At 37.4% G+C, this 21,612-nt stretch overlaps 1 protein-coding gene across 1 annotated transcript in view; it reads left to right on the plus strand.

Annotated features, from left to right (window-relative positions):
* The first annotated feature begins 730 nt into the window (after positions 1-730).
* The window catches only part of si:ch211-217a12.1 (alanine aminotransferase 2-like), a 39,520-nt gene continuing 18,638 nt past the window's right edge, over positions 731-21,612 (plus strand). Inside the window, exons 1-9 of the mRNA XM_042510082.1 lie at positions 731-802; positions 878-1,066; positions 8,294-8,383; positions 8,528-8,636; positions 8,829-8,962; positions 9,812-10,055; positions 10,145-10,224; positions 10,474-10,610; positions 10,761-10,935. Of these exons, the coding sequence (XP_042366016.1) occupies positions 920-1,066; positions 8,294-8,383; positions 8,528-8,636; positions 8,829-8,962; positions 9,812-10,055; positions 10,145-10,224; positions 10,474-10,610; positions 10,761-10,935 (1,116 nt within the window). The 5' untranslated portion in view covers positions 731-802; positions 878-919. The remainder of the gene's footprint in view (positions 803-877; positions 1,067-8,293; positions 8,384-8,527; positions 8,637-8,828; positions 8,963-9,811; positions 10,056-10,144; positions 10,225-10,473; positions 10,611-10,760; positions 10,936-21,612) is intronic.

Raw genomic sequence — 21,612 nt, forward strand, 5'->3', positions numbered from 1 at the left:
AACCTCAAGTTATGTACCAAAAAGAAAACTTTGTGAATATCTGTATCATCTAAGATAGCTGTCAGTCTGTTCAGTTCATGTCATCATTTTTATTGCAGCAAAATGTATCTAGTGGATGGAAAAAAAAAACCCAATTGATTATAATATAATAATAATAATAATAATAATAATTTTGTAATATGTTCTTTGCCTTAAAAATGAAAAAATAAATATATATATATATTTTTTTTTTTACAATTTACAGCATTTAAAGTAAAAAATCTAATTTTTCCTACGCCCCATTCCTTCATTAGTCTGTCATCTCCTCCTCCCCCCTTCTGTCATGATTTTGTATAATTAACTAAATTGCTTAGGGGAAATGAATCAGATTAAAAGTACACATTAAATGTAGTGGAGTAAAAGTTGACAGAAATGTAAAAAAAAAAAAAAAAAAGTAAAAGTAAAAAGGTAAAGTACAGATACTCCCAAAAAATACTTAAGAATGGCATCAAAATATTAAAACTATATAGTCTTCTTCAGGTTGCAAAGGGCTGAAGTTTTAAACGTCACTGTGTTGTACGCGAAGGGCCCTTAGAAGTTACATTTTTCCGATAGCACTTAAAGGCGTCATTTGGCACACTGAAGCCTGAGACAAGTCAGTGAAGTAATCCAGCCAACCGAGAGCCGAGGCGAGGGAAGGCGTGTCAGCCGGGTGGGAATACGAACACTGGGAGGCTCAACTGTCAGTTACAGCCAAGAGGATCCTGCGAGTAAACACACGAGCCAAACTGACTCCTACTCCACGGCCCCAGCTGAACATCTGGTAACAACTGAAAAACGTTATATGCTCGTACACACTTGCAGTCTTTATGTTTCTAAATCTTCCTTTTTGTTTCAGATATCCAGCCCGGTGTGACGGAGTGCGCGAGACATACCAAACATGTCCCAGCAGGCAGTAAACGGGGTCCCGTGCAGGGGCAAGGTGCTAACTTTGGACAACATGAACCCCAATGTGAAGAAAGTCGAGTACGCGGTTCGTGGGGCCATAGTCCTGAGGGCCATGCAGATAGAGAAGGAGCTGAAAGAGGTAAACACAACTCGTGGGGCTGCAGCCGCAGATCAGTTTGATAATGCACGAGGAAAAAGACAGTTACTGGGCTGTCACAGCAGTGCTGGTGTGGCGTTCAGTGGACTTAGGTCTTGGTCTGATGCCGACAAGTGCAGCGCTGTGGAAACAGGTCTGGCTTTGGAGTTAGGTCAAGTTATGTGAAGTTGTGTTTAAATCACATGATGTTCCTGCTCGTACAGACAGTTGACGCTGTAATGTCCCACTTCCCATTTTATGGTCATTATTTTATATCTAAGAGCTGAGGTGGACAAAGTACACTACTCTCTCGAAGTATACCCAGCTAGCAACTTGTGGTTTTTAACACGTTCTGGGAATTATACAGTGCAACCAATGCAATGTTTTAGTGATGTTTTCTTTATATTCCCAGAATGTTCTTCTTAAAGTTCATTCTTTATAAACCTCAAAAATTACATTTTTCTTTTTCATTTATTGATTGTTAACATATGACATTACATAACATTTCAACTAAAAAAGGTCTGTTATCTCAGTCCTCAATAACATTTTCTGAATGTTGCTTTGAAAATGTTGTCCATTTGTTCTCATGTAACATTGTGGGAATTATTCTGTGATCTGTCACCTGAATGTTGCAGTTAAAACGTTACGTCTAAGTGAGTATGAACCTTACAGGAACATTATTGGAAATGATAAACATCCTTGAAACGTTCTTTGAACATTAGATTAAATTGTTTTCTTTAAAACATTTTTGCAACCTGTAAGTAAGGTTAGCAGATGTTGCGGGAATGTTCCCTGCTAGCTGGGATACTTCTGGTCAAATATTAATACAAAACAAGCGAACGTTTCTGAGGCAAAATTATTACTTGATTTAAATTACTGGAGTACTTGCTATTAAAAATGCTTAAGTATTCAAAGTACATTTTAAAAATTCTCAACAAACTGTTGCATATTGTCACAATACATTAACAGATCCTAATGACTCTAAAACAACCCACTGAATGCACTGACTTGCTTGTAGAAATTTCAATAAAAAACTGGTTCAATATGCCACAAATTCTGCAGAAATGCACAAATTGTCTGTAGATCCTGAGCCCACCTGGTGGCTCAGGTAGTAAAGCAGCTGCCCCATGTCCTCACCGCTGTGGGTTCAATTCCAGCTTGGGTCCTTTACTGCACATCATCCCCTCTCTTTCCCCCTTTCAGACTATCAGTGTTTTATCATCATGGAGCCAAAAAAAAATCTTAAAGTAAATAAATAAATAAGCAACCTACCTCAACATCTGAGTTATCCACCTTATAACTGTTCAGCAGCACCTCAGCCAGGTAGAAAAATCATCATACAAAAAATTTATTGAATTCAAAACCAAAAATAACTTTCATATAATGTTCAATTTAGGGTAACATCCACCCAATTTTTAAGTCCAAAATTGAACTTTTGTCGCTAGTGCAAACAATTTGGTTTTTTTTTCTGGACTTTTTCATTTTAGAAAATAGACAGTGTGGAGTAGGAAAGTCCAGTGGCTCAGTGGATAAGGCAGGCGCTCCACATATTTAGGTAGTGTCCTTGCCACAGTGACTGTGGGTTCAATTCCAGCTTGCGGTTCTTTGCTGCATGTCATCCCCTTTCTCTCCCCCTTTCACATTATCAATCCGCTGGCCTATTTAAAAGGCAAGGAAAAATGCCAAAAAAATCTTTTAAAGTTTATTGTGTGTGTGTGTGTGTGTGTGTGAGTGACAAAGGAGGAATGCATGATTGGCAAAGCTACTGAACCACTTCAACGGCTGGAATTTGTTTGACATTGGTCAACAACCAGATACTAGTAATTATGCACTTTTGGAAACACCTTTCAGAATGTGCCTTTTTTAAAAAGAAAATTTAAAACATTGCTGCAGCTCTAAAAATATTTGAAGTACCTCTCAGTAGATTTTGGCTTGCAGTAGCGATTGTGGAGAGTGAGCACCAAAGCTATTTTCCCTGCTCTGTTTCCTGGAGATATGTTTTGAAAGTAAAGAGAGAGGAAAGAGAAATCGGTAGCCCTGATTGATTAGATGCTTGCCTTGGACAGGTTTTGCTGACTGGCTGAGAGAGTGGAGGACGGCAGGACATACAGAGGACAGGAGGTCTGCTTTTTTAAAAAAACAAACCATGCATGACAGCAGTGGTGGGTCTGTTATGTTATGTTCTGTGCAGCACTGCTCAACTCACGTTACAGCAGTGGTCATATTGATCCACCATGCTTCAAGGACAATCATGTTGAAGAGGGAGTCTTTAAAAGGCTGTAATGCAACTCTCTCTGCAGCTAGTTATCTTCACGGGACGCTTAATGGTCTGAAAGAAAGTTGCCCAAAGCAGATTTGAGTGCATTTCTCTCCGCTCCAGCCTGAGGTGTCCTGAAAGGATGTGTATATTGTGCAAGGTTTATTATGTAAGATGAGAGGGTACATTCTCTATCCTCTTTTGTCCCTCTGGGTTTGCCCACCTCCCTCCTCCCCACTGGGGAGGGAGTTCATTGGACGGAGCTGCAGCTGTGAGGCCCAGCAGCGTCACAGGCCTTTCTCTGCAAGGAGGTCCATTTCAAGCAGCCCCAGTTCTGCTAAAAGTGCTCGACTTCTCGCTAGTCTACCCAATTTTCCTCCACACATTAAAGGAGAAAGGAAAATATAACCAAATGCTTAATGTTTGCCTGGAATAACAAGAATCATTTGCTGCAGCGCTCCAAAATGTTACTTGTGAACTATACAGCTTTATGTTAGACAAGTCAAATCCAAAGTCCAGAGAGAGAGTCTAATTTTAGACACATGCATTAGGTTAGACAAGGCTGCTTTATACTAGTGGTGGGCTGTATGACCTAAAAGTTGTATCATGATACTATTTAAGATTTGGCAGTTTCATATCTGGGCCTTTAAATTGGTTTTAGGATAAACAAATACAACAAAACATTTAAATTCCATGTGTTCCTAGTGTGTTAAGTCAATGCAAGCTATTTTAAATGCTGTGTAGACAAGGATGTGCTAAAAAGCAAACATGAAGTTTTCTCTTTCCCAGCACCACATGTAGCAATGCAAATGCGAGTGAAAACTATCAGGAATGTGAAATCCAGGAGTTTTCTGAGGGGTCAGGGTCTGTATTACTGCGGTTGCCCCAGTGATCTGCGGGTGTGTTTCCTGTCAGATCTATGACTAGAACACTTTTACTGTTGGCTCAGCAGATTTTATGCAAGTGTGTGTGTGTGTGTGTGTGTGTGTGTGTGTGTGTGTGTGTGTGTGTGTGTGTTTGTGCATGCATGCGCTAGTGTGGTGATGACCCTTATAAATCCTTACCCAGACATCTGGCATGACAGTGTCTGCACTGCAGTAAGCTTTTTGAAGCTTGGATCTAAGCTGCTGGCAAGTCTGCATTGTCTGTTACAATGGTGTTGTGACAGTAGAGCAAGAGATCAGGGAAAAAACAGGTTTTATTGAGTTATGAGTTTGTTAAGGGAGCAGTGTGTAGGATTTAGTGGCATCTAGTGATGAGGAATGCAGATTGCAACCAGCTGAAACTTCTCTGCAAACCATTAGCTCCTGGTTAGACTCCTTCAGTGGTCATTGTTCAGGAGGAGTCGAATCATCTGCATGGTTCTCCTCTTCTCCAAAACAAATAGACCATTTGATTACAAGTGGTAAACACACTAAATAAAGCAGTTCGACGCTACAAATCTGCTGTCGCGGCACCTGCTAATTTGTGCTCTGTTGCAACTTAAAAACCAGATGTTCAGTAGGTTTTTACAGGGAGCCATACTATCCACAGAGGTCTCTTCCTCTCCAGAACAAACCCAGCAGGTGATTAAAACTGCATATAAATCAGTGTTGCGTTACAAATCTGTGTTTTTCAGATGCTGTTCAGCTCGTTTAGGAGGGACTGTTAAATATGGCAGTGTTAAATCAAAAACATGAATGGTCCTGTATAAAAGCCATTGTTTGGGTTTGTCCTTTCTGGGCTTCTGCAGAAACCTGGCTGTGCAACATGGCAGACTCCTTGGATGAGAATCTGCCCCCATGTATAATGGCTCATTCTAAAGTACCAACAATTCTAAACTTCTGATGATTAGAAAGTCTACGTATTTATGTCATTTTCCATTTCTGCTAATATAGCCCCCTAAACACAATGGACCCTTTGAAACACAAAAAGTCTCATGTCCAATTAGCATTTTTTTTTATCTTTTATCTCTTCCATTCCCTGTGTGTTGACTCCTATTGAGCAAATTGGCAGGTTACTTTCATGTCCATTGGCATGTTAAAATCAGTAATGAGTCAGACGCATCACATGAGCAAACCAGCAGTGGCTCTTTATTAGTTTGCATGAGACCGAGCTTGAATTAGAAGAGTTCCAGTAATTTAGCGTGACTGAACACTGTTAGAGGGATGATAGTTTAAGATTATGTCACAGGACTAAGTGATACGTGAATTCAGGCTAGGCTCTATTCAGCCTGGTGACCCTGAGGGTTTCTTGGCCTGGCTCACTGGTCCGGCCTGTGTAATCAGTGCCTGGTGCTGAGCGAGCAGGAGAACGAAGCGCTGAGATGGGGAACGGACTGGCCCCTGTCCTTCCCAGAGAACAGCAGCGTCTTTGTTGCTGGAGAACAAGGCAGGGACGAGGACTGAAAAGGAAACGTGCTGCATCCAGTTAATTAGATTTCAGACAAGCTCGTATCTGACTTCACGCTAACCTAAAAGACCTTGCAGGCCTTGCTTTTGCCTTCATGCAAGGACATGGAATGATAATATTGACTCAGTCAAAAAGACAGTTCTCCCTGTGCCCTTGGATGCGTTTCGCTTGGTATTTTATCATGCTGAATCATAACGAGGATCATGTTATTAAGTTATGATGTGTGTTTAAGCTGAATTTAAGATGAAGTTATGATGTGGGTTTAAGCTGAACTTTAAGCTGAGCTGAAGAGCAGGTCTGTGTGTGAAGTTCTGTCTGTTTCATCTGATGAAATGAGGCAGTTGAATATTATTATAGAGACATGCCTGGACTCACTCACCTGAGGCAAGTTTTAGCAAAGATATTATTGCATCACATTCACCCGCTGGCAACCACAAGTAGACACAGCAAGTTCCCAAAGAATTGTTTCTCTTTTTAAAGGTTTGATAAAAGCAAAGGGAATCTGCACAATCTGGATTTTCAGATCCATAAGTGGGCAATTGTCTCTGGCACTGTTCAGAAATGTCTTTGATTCTATTTATTGGAGTTAACAGCTTTGAATTGACTTGAAAAGGGTTTGTAAAAGTAATATTCTCTACGGTGCCTACTTGAAATTAGGGGTAGGCAATTTATCAATATTGCAAGATAGGGCTAGGTAAAGTAATATTGTAACAGTTGTCTTTTCCTGGTTTTGATGGCTGCTTTATAGTAGAGTGATTTGATTTTCTGAACTTATCAGATTGTTTTAGCTGTTCTAATATTTACCTTAATACACTTAATCATTATACTGTGCAAATGAAATGCCAGATCATGCTTCTCTTGTGCTCAAAGGCAAGATTAGCAAGAAGTCAGATATGAATTTCTTTCTACCTTTTCAGTTGACAGGGTGTCTGCAAGTCCAAAAGTTTCAAATGCCTTAAATTTGATTATAGTCCTAAGCAGAGTTTAAACTGAACTGATGAGGTCGTAATTGCCACAAAAAAATGTCGGAGGAATACGGAGGAGCTTGACTCAAGTCCACATTCTTAATATTACAAATCTTTAAACCTATCACTGAATCTAATACTATACTTGATACTATCTCTGTCCTTCAGAAATCATGTTTATATGTTACTAAATTACTTTCGTTGTTACTTTATATGGCAATGTAATCGCTACCTGGACTATGTTAAAAAGACAACATTTCTTTGTCTATTTCTTTGGTAACGTAACCTCACAGTCATGTACCTTGTAGGCTTTGTGAGTTAGTTGAGGAGAATGGTCGGTGTGCAAACTGCAGGACCTTGACACCACACCTTTGGGTTTGAGTTCAGACTCCTGTCGTCTTAGATTTAGACAATAAAAGCACTTTGGTAAAGTTTAGAAAAAGATTGGGATTTTGGTTAAATGGTAATAAAAAAAAACCAGTAATAACAAAGACTCGTGTTTTATGTTAAGGCAGCAAATGTGTTTTGGTTAAGGTTAGGAAAAGATCATAATTACAGGTAATAAAAATATAATTAAATATAATTCTGTCTCTAAGAGTAGATTCTTATGGCAAGATTGAACTTTTTGTTGGAAAGCAATTGAAAGTCAATTTTAGTGAACATTTTGCTGATACCTGTAGTATCAAGCTTTGTGTACATTCATTAGCAATATTTCCTCATTAACAGAAATTGTATATTGCTCTGCATGACCTTTTTCTTATAAATGTACGTTTCAAATTAGTTCACCAACACGCACATAACTGTTAATTAACTTAAATCAGTCTAATAACCACATTCCTACACAAAACCTAACTTTGCACAGGACAACATTAAAAACCTAAAATCAGTCTTAAATTTGGTGAGAAATTATCTTGAAAAGTTCTTAAAAAGTGTAAGTGATATCTGTAGGCACCCCGGTTTTCTTTGGCTTTGTGTTTCCACTGTATTTCACACCAGCATGCAGTAAAATGTAATGAACACTTTAATTATGCCATTTTAAATGCACAAACCATGTAGCCAAAACTCATTATCATGCTATCTATTCAAACCTCATTGCTCAGCCCTGGTTTGAAGTCACAGGATAAATCTATTGTCACATCTCCTCTGATAAACAGCAACAGATGCAGCATGTTGTGTGTCCACCAAACAGACGTGCAGGCACCAAACCAGAGTTTGTCAGGTCCAATTACGTCAAAGAATTGAAGATGAAGGACTTTCTGATTCAATGATGATGAATAGTAAGTTTGATCGAGGGAGGAAATAGGTTAGATGATGAAAGATTGGATTAAGCCAGCAAATCTTGTGTAAGTCCATATTCAGACACAGAAGAGGTTTGTGTCTCTGTGAGCTCCAGCAGCAGCGTCATCCCTGTCCAGGCCAGCGCCTCCTGCTCTAAAAGCCAAACCAGACTCTGTGCCAGGGTCTTTGCGCAACAAAAGGGCTCTCCTGAGAGAAGATGCATGGTTGAGATGAATAAAAGTCTTTCTGATTTGATTTACATACTGAGCTTAAGGTAGTTAAGAGATGTAAAATGTTCCTTATGGTGATAACCTGTTTTTTTTGTCTTTTTATTTTCAGGGAGTCAAGAAGCCTTTCACAGAAGTTATCAAAGCTAACATAGGTGACGCCCATGCAATGGGTCAGAAACCTATCACATTTCTCAGACAGGTAAGACAACTTTCTGTAGTTTTGCCTCCAAGGTTTGTGTGTAATTGTTAGACAGCACTATGAACTGCATGTGAAACTGGACTTACTACATTCATACATGCTGAATGTGCATCTGTTGGATCTGTCTTTTGTCCTCCTCTCTAGGTCTTGGCTTTGTGTTCTTACCCTGAACTCCTGGAAGACAACAAGTTTCCAGAGGATGCAAAGCAAAGAGCGAGGCGTATTCTCGATGCATGTGGAGGCCACAGTATAGGTCAGACAACTCCCCCTCGCTCCACCAACCACAATTAAATCCCCGTCTGCCAACACACGTCATGAGCATCCACCACCGTTTGTCTACTCATTGATAGTTTATTTGGACAGTTTCTGCACTAGTTCAACGTAGCATCAACTGATCAATGAAGTGTGTCTTGTTTGAATCAAAGTCCATTTTCTTGTGTTCAAGGGGCCTACAGTGCCAGCCAGGGTATTGAGTGCATCCGCCGGGATGTGGCAAGCTACATAGAAAAGCGAGATGGTGGAATCCCCTCAAACCCGGACAACATCTACCTCTCCACTGGAGCCAGTGATGCCATTGTGGTATGGATTACGCTTTTTATTGTCTCTGGATGCAGGGCCACCAGTTTATAAAGTGGCTTAATCCAGCAGAAGTTGACATACTTTTAGTACAATTAACTCATGAATCTGTTCTTTATTAAGCCTCTGTTAATTATACACTCAGCTGCACTTTGCACATCTGTGACATCACTCCGCTCACTGACCTTTGTCACTGTTGCTGCAGCTTTGCCCAGGTTTATTGAACTTAATCATGCTACTGAATGACCTCAGGATACACTCAGTTAGTGTGCTTTAAGATATATGCTGTTTCCTGCAGCGTTAAACTTTGACATTGTGCCCCTCAGTGTAGGTGTGTTTGTTTATTCTGCTGTTGTAAAGTACATCTGCTGGCCTCAGTAGCTTTGTCAGTCATTATCATGGAACTGTCCAGGTGCCAAATAATCAGACCAGATCAGTTACACATCTAACTTCTATATTAAATACTGTAGGTGTTTTTCTGACATGGAATCTTTTAACAGGTTAGTGAAATAATACAGTAAAATGCCTGCACACATCATACCAGGTAGCATTTCTAGTTGCTAATACGAAACTAACCAAAACCAATATATTTCAAAGGGACACAAAATGACTTCAAAGTGATATGAAAATGACAAAAAAAAAAAAATCACGAAGATGCACAAAATGACCTAGAACAAAACACTTGTGTGTCTTGGTCCTACATAGGAGAGGTGGTGGGGTCTTTTGCATATCTGTGCATATAGGCGGTCCAGTTCTTAAAACAGGTTGAGAAATGGTGCTACTTCAACCTTAATTTTTATCAATTTATCTTCCACCACTTCCCCATCTCCTCCCTACACCTTCTAATCTCAGACCATGCTGAAGTTGCTTGTGTGTGGCGAGGGGCGTGACCGTACAGGGGTGATGATCTCCATCCCCCAGTACCCTCTGTACTCCGCCGCCTTGGCAGACCTGGGCGCCGTGCAGATAAGCTACTACCTTGATGAGGATAAGTGCTGGAGTCTGGATGTTGCAGAGCTCAGGAGAGCCATCAATGCAGCCAGGCAGCACTGCAATCCCCGCGTCCTCTGCATCATTAACCCCGGAAACCCCACTGGTATGTCTGACGTTACAGTTTCTGTGTGTTAAATGAAACAGTTGTTTGAATGACTTATATCACTAAACTCTGGTTGTCCTGTGTGACAGGTCAGGTCCAGAGCAGACAGTGCATTGAGGACGTGATCCGATTTGCTAAAGAGGAGCATCTCTTTCTCATGGCTGATGAAGTAATACACCAATGTCATTTTCTTCCTTCCTTTCTGCATTAAATGAAGTTATTTTATGACTTCATAAAAAATGGTAACACTCACTCAAGCCATTACATGTACAGAAGTAGAGTATATATTTTGCTGTGAGCACATTTGCTCTTTGTGGCACTTGAACGATTATTTTTCATTCAACTGCTGATATACTCCACATTTGAGTTAATCATTTTATGCATAATTTGTTTTTAATGAGCTGTTTTTCCATTTCAGGTTTACCAGGATAATGTGTACGCAGAGGGCTGTAAGTTTCACTCCTTTAAGAAGGTGCTGTTTGAAATGGGACCAGAGTACTCCAGTACAGTGGAGATGGCCTCCTTCCACTCCACATCCAAGTGCTACATGGGAGAGTGAGTCACTAGACACATACACTTATATTTTATTTTTTTGTGTATACTTTAATAGCCCTAGGAGTTGCTACTTAGTTGACGTATACATCACCTTTACTAAGAGTACACTTTGTGTTTGACTTACTCCTCTCCTCTATTTGCATTTCTCAGGTGTGGATTCCGTGGAGGCTACATGGAGGTGATTAACATGGACCCTGAGGTGAAGGCCCAACTTACCAAACTGGTTTCTGTGCGCCTGTGCCCTCCGGTACCTGGACAGGCTCTCCTGGACCTGGTCGTCAACCCCCCGCAGCCGGATGAGCCTTCTTACAACACATTTATGAAGGTCTGAAAAACTCTTTGGCTAGCACACATCCTGGTTATGCTCTGAGTGTATGCAAACACACAATGCACTTATGTAAACACTATAATCTAGTATGCACACAAAGCCTTTATTGAGCACGCCAAGGCCGCTGACGTTTTTCCACTCAGAAATATATAATCAGCTTTTTAATGCTCTTATGTTCTGAGAAGATGTTTGAGCTTTGTAATGAGTATCATATATATCAGGGACTCCAAAGAACTAAAAAGTTAATGAATCCATTTAGCATCACTCAAGGACCTTATAAAAATTAAAAAGTTGAGACACTACTAGCAGTTTGGAGCGGGGTTGACACTATAATAATGTGAGTTATATTTATTGATTTTATGACACTTACATACTTACATTTTTTATGACATACTATACTGTGACTTTTGTACATTTACATTTACAGTACATTTTTATGGCACTATATCGATAATACTATAGTAAAGCGTTTTTCTGCCATTTTATACTATACATTTTTTGGACTATTGTTCATGGAATACTATATTATGACATTTTTTTCTACAATTCGTATGGCACACTACACTATGACATTTTTAACATATTTTTGACTTTTGTGTATGGCATATTATACAATGATTTTTTGGATTTTTTTTTGCATACAACACAAAGACTTTCTTTGACATTTTTCTCACATACTATACAATGCCTTTATTATAACATTAAAATACTATGACTTTCTTAACATTTTTTATGGCATACTTTCCTGTGACTTTTTTAAAATTATATACCTTACTATAACTTTTTTACAGGATTTTTTAAGGCATACTATATGATGACTTCTTTTTGGCATACTACTATGATGTTTTAATGATTTGAAAACTATTTTTTTTTAATAACTGAGGATGACATACTATGCACTGATTTTTACTTATGATATTTGACAACATATACCAAGTTGTGACTTTTGCTCTTGATTTTTGATGACATACTTTACTATGCTGGATTTTTTAAAATGATTTTTGATGGCATACTATGGCAAAACATTTCTTATTTTGTTTATACTTTTCTATGTTTTTTTAAAATGATTTTTGTTGACAGACAACACTTATTTATTATCTTCATGGTTTTTAAACTACATTCTATGATATAAACTTCTTTTTTATTTTTTTGAATGAAAAATCAAAACATTATAATGTTTTGATGTGTTTTTGATGGACATGCTATACATGATGTTTTTTTAATTTTATTTTATTTCTTAAACCACGTACTATACTACGATGCTTTTATGATTTTTTTGCATGATATGCTAGAGTATGACATTTTTTGGAGTTTTTGAATAGCATACTATGCTATGGTGTTTTTAGTATTTATCTGGATGAGAATCTATGCTATGACATTTTGCAGATAACGACAGACTATACGATGGTGTATCATTGAGTTTTTGATCACAACAACATTACAACATTCTATGCTATGCCGTGTGTTTGCACGCTATTTTATGCTGTTTTGAGGTGTTTTCATCTGTTTTTGGGATCGTCACATTTTGACAATTTTGCCTTTTGGGTCATTTTTTCAACATGCATTTTTATGGTGTTTTTGGCCATTTTTGCAGCATTCTATGCTATGGCGTGTGTCAGCATGTAAATTTATGCTGTTTTGAGGGGTTTTCAGCTCTTTTTGGGACATGTCATATTTTAAAATTTTTTGCCTATACTATAGCCTTGCCGTTTGGGTCATTTTTTCAACATGCATTTTCATGGTGTTTTTGGCCATTTTTACAACATTCTATGCAATGGTGTGTCTTTGCACGCTATTTTATGCTGTTTTGAGGTGTTTTCAGCTGTTTTTGGGACATGTCTTATTTTGACATTTTTGCCATACTATAGCCTTGCCTTTTGGGTCATTTTTTCAACATGCATTTTTATGGTGTTTTTGGCCATTTTAGCAACATTCTATGTTATGGCATGTGTCAGCATGTTATTTTATGCTGTTTCAGGGTGTTTTCAGCTCTTTTTGGGACATGTCTTATTTTGACATTTTTGCCATCGTATAGCCTTGCCTTTCGGGTCATTGTTTCAACATGCATTTTCATGGTGTTTTTGGCCATTTTTACAACATTCTATGCAATGGCGTGTGTTTGCAAGCTATTTTATGCTGTTTTGGAGTGTTTTCAACTGTTTTTGGGATCGTCACATTTTGACATTTTGCCATACTATAGCCTTGCCTTTTGGATCATTTTTTTCAACATGCATTTTATGGTGTTTTTGGCCATTTTTGCAACATTCTATGCTATGGTATGCCTTTGCATGTTATTTTATGCTGTTTCGAGGTGTTTTCAGCTCTTTTTGGGACATGTCATATTTTGACAATTTTGCCATACTATAGCCTTGCGTTTTGGGTCATTTTTTCAGCGTACATTTTTTTGGTGTTTTTGGCCATTTTTACAACATTCTATGCATATGGCGTGTGTTTGCACGCTATTTTATGCTGTTTTGGAGTGTTTTCAACTGTTTTTGGGACATGTCACATTTTGACATTTTTGCCTTACTATAGCCTTGCCTTTTGGATCATTTTTTTCAACATGCATTTATATGGTGTTTTTGGTCATTTTTACACCATTCTATGCTATGGCGCGTTTCAGCATGTTATTTTATGCTGTTTTGGGGTGTTTTCAGCAAGTTTTTGGGACATGTCATATTTTGACATTTTTGCCATACTATAGCCTTGCCTTTTGGGTCATTTTTTCAACATGCATTTTTATGGTGTTTTTGGCCATTTTTGCAACATTGTATGCTATGGTGTGCCTTTGCACGCTATAATTTTATGCTGTTTGGAGTGTTTTCAACTGTTTTTGGGACATGTCACATTTTGACATTTTTGCCATACTATAGCCTTGCTTTTGCGTCATTTTTTCAACTACATTTTTTCATGGTGTTTTTGGCAATTTTTGCAACATTGTATGCTATGTGTGCCTTTGCACGCTATTTTATGCTGTTTTGGAGTGTTTTCAGCTGTTTTTGGGACGTGTCATATTTTGACATTTTTGCCATACTATAGCCTTGCCTTTTTGGTCATTTTTTTTCAACATGCATTTTGATGTTGTTTTTGGCCATTTTTGCAGCATTCTATGCTATGGCGCGTTTCAGCATGTAATTTTATGCTGTTTCAGGTGTTTTCAGAAGTTTTTGGAACATGTCATATTTTGACATTTTTGCCATACTATAGCCTTGCCTTTTGGGTCATTTTTTTCAACATGCATTTTTATGGTGTTTTTGGCCATTTTTACAACATTCTTTGCAATGGCGTGTGTTTGCACGCTATTTTATGCTGTTTTGGGGTGTTTTCAGCTGTTTTTGGGACATGTCATATTTTGACAATTTTGCCATACTATAGCCTTGCGTTTTGGGTCATTTTTTCAGCCTACATTTTTTTGGTGTTTTTGGCCATTTTTGCAACATTCTATGCTATGGCGTGTCTTTGCACGTTATTTTATGCTGTTTTCGAGGTGTTTTTAGCTGTTTTTGGGACATGTCACATTTTGACATTTTTGCCATACTATAGCCTTGCTTTTGCGTGTCATTTTTTCAACATGCATTTCCATGTGTTTTTGGCCATTTTTGCAACATTCTATGCTATGGTGTGTCTTTGCACGCTATTTTATGCTGTTTTGAGGTGTTTTCAGAAGTTTTTGGGACATGTCATATTTTGACATTTTTGCCATACTATAGCCTTGCCTTTTTTGGTCATTTTTTCAACATGCATATTATGGTGTTTTTGGCCATTTTTTTGCAATTCATTCTATGCTATGGCGTGTCTTTGCAGCATTATTTTATGCTGTTTCGAGGTGTTTTTAGCTGTTTTTGGGACGTGTCACATTTTGACATTTTTGCCATACTATAGCCTTGCTTTTCGTGTCATTTTTTCAACATGCATTTTATGGTGTTTTTGGCCATTTTTGCAACATTCTATGCTATGGGTGTGTCTTTGCACGCTATTTTATGCTGTTTTTGAGGTGTTTTCAGAAGTTTTTGGGACATGTCATTTTGACATTTTGCCATACTATAGCCTTGCCTTTTCATGTCATTTTTTCAACATGCATTTTTATGGTGTTTTTGGCAGTTTTTGCAACATTCTATGCTATGGCGTGTCTTTGCACGCTATTTTATGCTGTTTCGATGTGTTTTAAGCTGTTTTTGGGACATGTCATATTTTGACATTTTTGCCATACTATAGCCTTGCCTTTTTGGTCATTTTTTCAGTATGCATTTTTATGGTGTTTTTGGCCATTTTTGCAACATTCTATGCTATGGCGTGTGTCAGCATGTTATTTTATGCAATTTCGAGGTGTTTTCAGCTGTTTTTGGGACATGTCATATTTTGACATTTTTGCCATACTATAGCCTTGCTTTTTGTGTCATTTTTTTCAACATGCAATATTATGGTGTTTTTGGCCAGTTTTTTGCAACATTCTATGCCATGGCGTGTCTTTGCATGTTATTTTATGCTGTTTCGAGGTGTTTTTTAGCTGTTTTTGGGACATGTCTTATTTTGACATTTTTGCCATACTATAGCCTTGCTTTTCGTGTCATTTTTTCAACATGCATTTTCATGGTGTTTTTTGGCATTTTTTGCAACATTCTATGCTATGGCGTGTCTTTGCACGCTATTTTATGCTGTTTCGATGTGTTTTCAGCTGTTTTTGGGACATGTCATATTTTGACATTTTTGCCATACTATAGCCTTGCCTTTTTGGGTCATTTTTTTTCAACATGCATTATTATGGTGTTTTTGGCCATTTTTTGCAACATTCTATGCTATGGCGTGTCTTTGCATGCTATTTTATGCTGTTTCGAGGTGTTTTCAGCTGTTTTTGGGACATGTCATTTTTTGACATTTTTGCCATACTATAGCCTTGCTTTTTGGGTCATTTTTTCAACATGCATTTTCATGGTGTTTTTGGCCATTTTTTTGCAAATTCTATGCTATGGTGTCTTTGCACGCTATTTTATGCTGTTTTGAGGTGTTTTCAGCAGTTTTTTGGGACATGTCATATTTTTGACATTTTTGCCATACTATAGCCTTGCCTTTCATGGGTCATTTTTTCAACATGCATTTTCATGGTGTTTTTTGGCAGTTTTTGCAACATTCTATGCTATGGCGTGTCTTTGCACGCTATTTTATGCTGTTTCGAGTGTTTTAAGCTGTTTTTGGGGACGTGTCATATTTTGACATTTTTGCCATACTATAGCCTTGCCTTTTTGGTCATTTTTTCAACATGCAATATTATGGTGTTTTTGGCCATTTTTGCAACATTCTATGCTATGGCGTGTCTTGTCAGCATGTTATTTTATGCTGTTTTTTCGAGGTGTTTTCAGCTGTTTTTGGGACATGTCATATTTTGACATTTTTGCCATACTATAGCCTTGCTTTTTGTGGGTCATTTTTTCAACATGCAATATTATGGTGTTTTTGGTAGTTTTTGCAACATTCTATGCCATGGCGTCTTTGCATGCTTATTTTATGCTGTTTCGGTGTTTTTCAGCTGTTTTTGGGACATGTCATATTTTGACATTTTTGCCATACTATAGCCTTGCTTTTTTGGGTCATTTTTTCAACATGCATTTTATGGTGTTTTTGGCCAGTTTTTGCAACATTCTATGCTATGGGTGTCTTTGCAGCATGCTATTTCATGCTGTTTTGAGGTGTTTTCAGCTGTTTTTGGGACATGTCATTTTTTGACATTTTTGCCATACTATAGCCTTGCTTTTTCGTGTCATTTTTTCAACATGCATTTTTATGGTGTTTTTGGCAGTTTTTGCAACATTCTATGCTATGGCGTGTCTTTGCACGTTATTTTATGCTGTTTCGAGGTGTTTTCAGCTGTTTTTGGGACATGTCATATTTTGACATTTTTGCCATACTATAGCCTTGCTTTTGTGTCATTTTTTCAACATGCATTTTCATGGTGTTTTTGGCAGTTTTTTGCAACATTCTATGCTATGGCGTGTGTTTGCACGCTATTTTATGCTGTTTTTGAGGTGTTTTCAGCAGTTTTTTGGGACGTGTCATTTTTGACATTTTTGCCATACTATAGCCTTGCTTTTTGGGTCATTTTTTCAACATGCATTTTTATGCATGGTGTTTTTGGCAGTTTTTGCAACATTCTATGCTATGGCTTGTTTTCAGCACGTTATTTTATGCTGTTTTTTCGAGGTGTTTTTCAGCTGTTTTTGGGACATGTCATATTTTGACATTTTTGCCATACTATAGCCTTGCTTTTCGTGGGTCATTTTTTCAACATGCATTTTTATGGTGTTTTTGGCATTTTTTTGCAACATTCTATGCTATGGCGTGTCTTTGCACGCTATTTTATGCTGTTTTTTGAGGTGTTTTCAGCTGTTTTTTTGGGACATGTCATATTTTGACATTTTTGCCATACTATAGCCTTGCCTTTTGGGTCATTTTTTTCAACATGCATTTTTATGGTGTTTTTGGTAGTTTTTTTGCAACATTCTATGCTATGGCGTGTTTTGCACGCTATTTTATGCTGTTTTCGAGGTGTTTTCAGCTGTTTTTTTGGGACATGTCATTTTTTTGACATTTTTGCCATACTATAGCCTTGCTTTTCGGTCATTTTTTCAACATGCATTTTATGGTGTTTTTGGTGGTTTTTGCAACATTCTATGCTATGGGTGTCTTTGCACGCTATTTTATGTTTTGAGGTGTTTTCAGAAGCTGTTTTTGGGAAATGTCATATTTTGACATTTTTGCCATACTATAGCCTTGCCTTTTGGTCATTTTTTCAACATGCATTATTATGGTGTTTTTGGCAGTTTTTGCAACATTCTATGCTATGGCGTGTCTTTGCATGCTATTTTATGCTGTTTTTCGAGGGTGTTTTTAGCTGTTTTTGGGACGTGTCATTTTTTGACATTTTTGCCATACTATAGCCTTGCTTTTGGGTCATTTTTTTCAACATGCATTTTCCATGGTGTTTTTGGCCATTTTTGCAACATTCTATGCTATGGCGTGTTTTGGCACGCTATTTTATGCTGTTTTGAGGTGTTTTCAGCTGTTTTTGGGACATGTCATATTTTGACATTTTTGCCATACTATAGCCTTGCCTTTTCATGGGTCATTTTTTCAACATGCATTTTCATGGTGTTTTTTGGCAGTTTTTGCAACATTCTATGCTATGGCGTGTTTTGCACGCTATTTTATGCTGTTTTCGATGTGTTTTCAGCTGTTTTTTGGGACATGTCATATTTTGACATTTTTGCCATACTATAGCCTTGCCTTTTTGGTCAATTTTTCAACATGCAAATATTATGGTGTTTTTGGCCATTTTTGCAAACATTCTATGCTATGGCGTGTCTTCAGCATGCTATTTTATGCTGTTTTCGAGGTGTTTTCAGCTGTTTTTTGGGACATGTCATATTTTGACATTTTTGCCATACTATAGCCTTGCTTTTGGGTCATTTTTTCAACATGCAATATTATGTGTTTTTGGTAGTTTTTGCAAAACCTATGCCATGGCGTGTCAGCATGTTATTTTATGCTGTTTTTGAGGTGTTTTTCAGCTGTTTTTTAGGACATGTCATATTTTGACATTTTTGCCATACTATAGCCTTGCTTTTGGGTCATTTTTTCAACATGCATTTCCATGGTGTTTTTGGTAGTTTTTGCAACATTCTATGCTATGGCGTGTGTTTGCACGCTATTTCATGCTGTTTTGAGGTGTTTTCAGAAGTTTTTTGGGAAATGTCATTTTTTGACATTTTTGCCATACTATAGCCTTGCTTTTCGGGTCATTTTTTCAACATGCATTTTTATGGTGTTTTTTGGTTTTTTGCAACATTCTATGCTATGGCGTGTCTTCAGCATGCTATTTTATGCTGTTTTCGAGGTGTTTTCAGCTGTTTTTGGGACATGTCATTTTTTGACATTTTTGCCATACTATAGCCTTGCCTTTTGTGTCATTTTTTCAACATGCATTTTCATGGTGTTTTTTTGCAGTTTTTGCAACATTCTATGCTATGGCGTGTCTTTGCACGCTATTTTTTATGCTGTTTTCGATGTGTTTTCAGCTGTTTTTGGGACGTATCATTTTTGACATTTTTGCCATACTATAGCCTTGCCTTTTTGGGTCATTTTTTCAACATGCAATTATTATGTGTTTTTGGTATGTTTTTGCAACATTCTATGCTATGGGTGTCTTTGCACGCTATTTTTATGCTGTGTTTCGAGGTGTTTTCAGAAGTTTTTGGGACGTGTCATTTTTTGACATTTTTGCCATACTATAGCCTTGCTTTTTTGGTCATTTTTTCAACATGCATTTCCAAAAACAGCTGAAAGCATTTTTGCAAAATCCTTTGCATGAAATAAGCATGCTATTTTGAGACTGTTGCCATAGCAGGATTTGCTGTTTTTGCAAAAATGCCAAAAACACCAAAAAATGTATTTGAAAATTTGACCCAAAAGGCAAGGCTATAGTATGGCAAAAATGTCAAAATATGACATGTCCCCAAACAGCTGAAAAACACCTCAAAACAGCATAAAATAGCGTGCAAAGATACGCCATAGCATTTTAATGCAGTTTATGTTGCAAAAAAAACTGCAAAAAACACCATGAAAATGCATTTTTTGAAAAAATGACCCAAGGCAAGGCTATAGTATGGCAAAAATGTCAAAATATGACATGTCCCAAAAAACAGCTGAAAACATTTTTTGCAAAAACTGCATAAAATAGCGTGCAAAGACACGCCATAGCAGTTTAGAATGTTTTGCAAAAATGCCAAAAAACACCATGAAAATGCATGTTTTGCCAAAAAAATGACCGAAAAGCAAGGCTATAGTATGGCAAAAATGTCAAAATATGACATGTCCCAAAAACTGCTGAAAACACCTCAAAAACTGCATAAAAAGCGTGCAAAGACACGCCATAGCATAGAATTTGCAAAAATGGCCAAAAACACCACATGAAATGCATGTTGAAAAAATGACAAAAAAAGCAAGGCTATAGTATGGCAAAAATGTCAAAATATGACATGACATTTCCCAAAAACAGCTGAAAACACCTCAAAACAGCATAAAATAGCGTGCAAATGAAGACACGCCATAGCATAGAATTTTTGCAAAAATGGCAAAAAAAACACCATAAAAATGCATGTTGAAAAAATGACACGAAAAGCAAGGCTATAGTATGGCAAAAATGTCAAAAAATGACATTCCCAAAAACAGCTGAAAAACACCTCAAAACTGCATAAAATAGCGTGCAAAGACACGCCATAGCATAGAATGTTGCAAAAATGGCCAAAAACACCATGAAAATGCATGTTGAAAAAATGACCGAAAAAGCAAGGCTATAGTATGGCAAAAATGTCAAAAAATGACATGTCCCAAAAACAGCTGAAAACACTAAAAACAGCATAAAATAGCGTGCCAAGACACGCCATAGCATAGAATTTGCAAAAAATGGCCAAAAACACCAAAAAATGCATGTTGAAAAAATGACCGAAAAGGCAAGGCTATAGTATGGCAAAAATGTCAAAATATGACATGTCCCAAAAACAGCTGAAAACACTTCAAAAACAGCATAAAATAGCGTGCAAAGACACGCCATAGCATAGAATTTTGCAAAAAATGGCCAAAAAACACCATAAAAATGCATGTTGAAAAAATGACCAAAAAGGCAAGGCTATAGTATGGCAAAAATGTCAAAATATGACATGTCCCAAAAACAGCTGAAAACACCTCAAAACAGCATAAAATAGCGTGCCAAGACACGCCATAGCATAGAATTTGCAAAAATGGCCAAAAACACCATAAAAATGCATGTTGAAAAAAAAATGACCAAAAAGGCAAGGCTATAGTATGGCAAAAATGTCAAAATATGACATGTCCCAAAAACAGCTAAAAAAACACTTCAAAACAAATAAAATAGCGTGCAAAGACACGCCATAGCATAGAATGTTGCAAAAATGGCCAAAAAACACCATAAAAATGCATGTTGAAAAAATGACCGAAAAAGCAAGGCTATAGTATGGCAAAAATGTCAAAATATGACATGTCCCAAAAAACAGCTGAAAACACCTCAAAAAACAGCATAAAATAGCGTGCAAAGACACGCCATAGCATAGAATGTTGCAAAAATGGCCAAAAACACCATAAAAATGCATGTTGAAAAAATGACCAAAAAGCAAGGCTATAGTATGGCAAAAATGTCAAAATATGACATGTCCCAAAAACAGCTGAAAACACCTCAAAACAGCATAAAATAGCGTGCCAAAGACACGCCATAGCATAGAATGTTGCAAAAAAATGGCCAAAAACACCATAAAAATGCATGTTGAAAAAATGACCGAAAAGGCAAGGCTATAGTATGGCAAAAATGTCAAAAAATGACATGTCCCAAAAACAGCTGAAAACACCTCAAAACAGCATAAAATAGCGTGCAAGACACGCCATAGCATAGAATGTTGCAAAAATGGCCAAAAAACACCATAAAAATGCATGTTGAAAAAATGACCGAAAAGCAAGGCTATAGTATGGCAAAAATGTCAAAATATGACATGTCCCAAAAAACAGCTGAAAACACCTCAAAACAGCATAAAATAGCGTGCCAAGACACGCCATAGCATAGAATGTTGCAAAAATGGCCAAAAACACCATAAAAATGCATGTTGAAAAAAT

The sequence above is a fragment of the Plectropomus leopardus genome, chromosome 21 (genome assembly GCF_008729295.1).
Source record: "Plectropomus leopardus isolate mb chromosome 21, YSFRI_Pleo_2.0, whole genome shotgun sequence".
NCBI lineage: Eukaryota > Metazoa > Chordata > Actinopteri > Perciformes > Serranidae > Plectropomus > Plectropomus leopardus.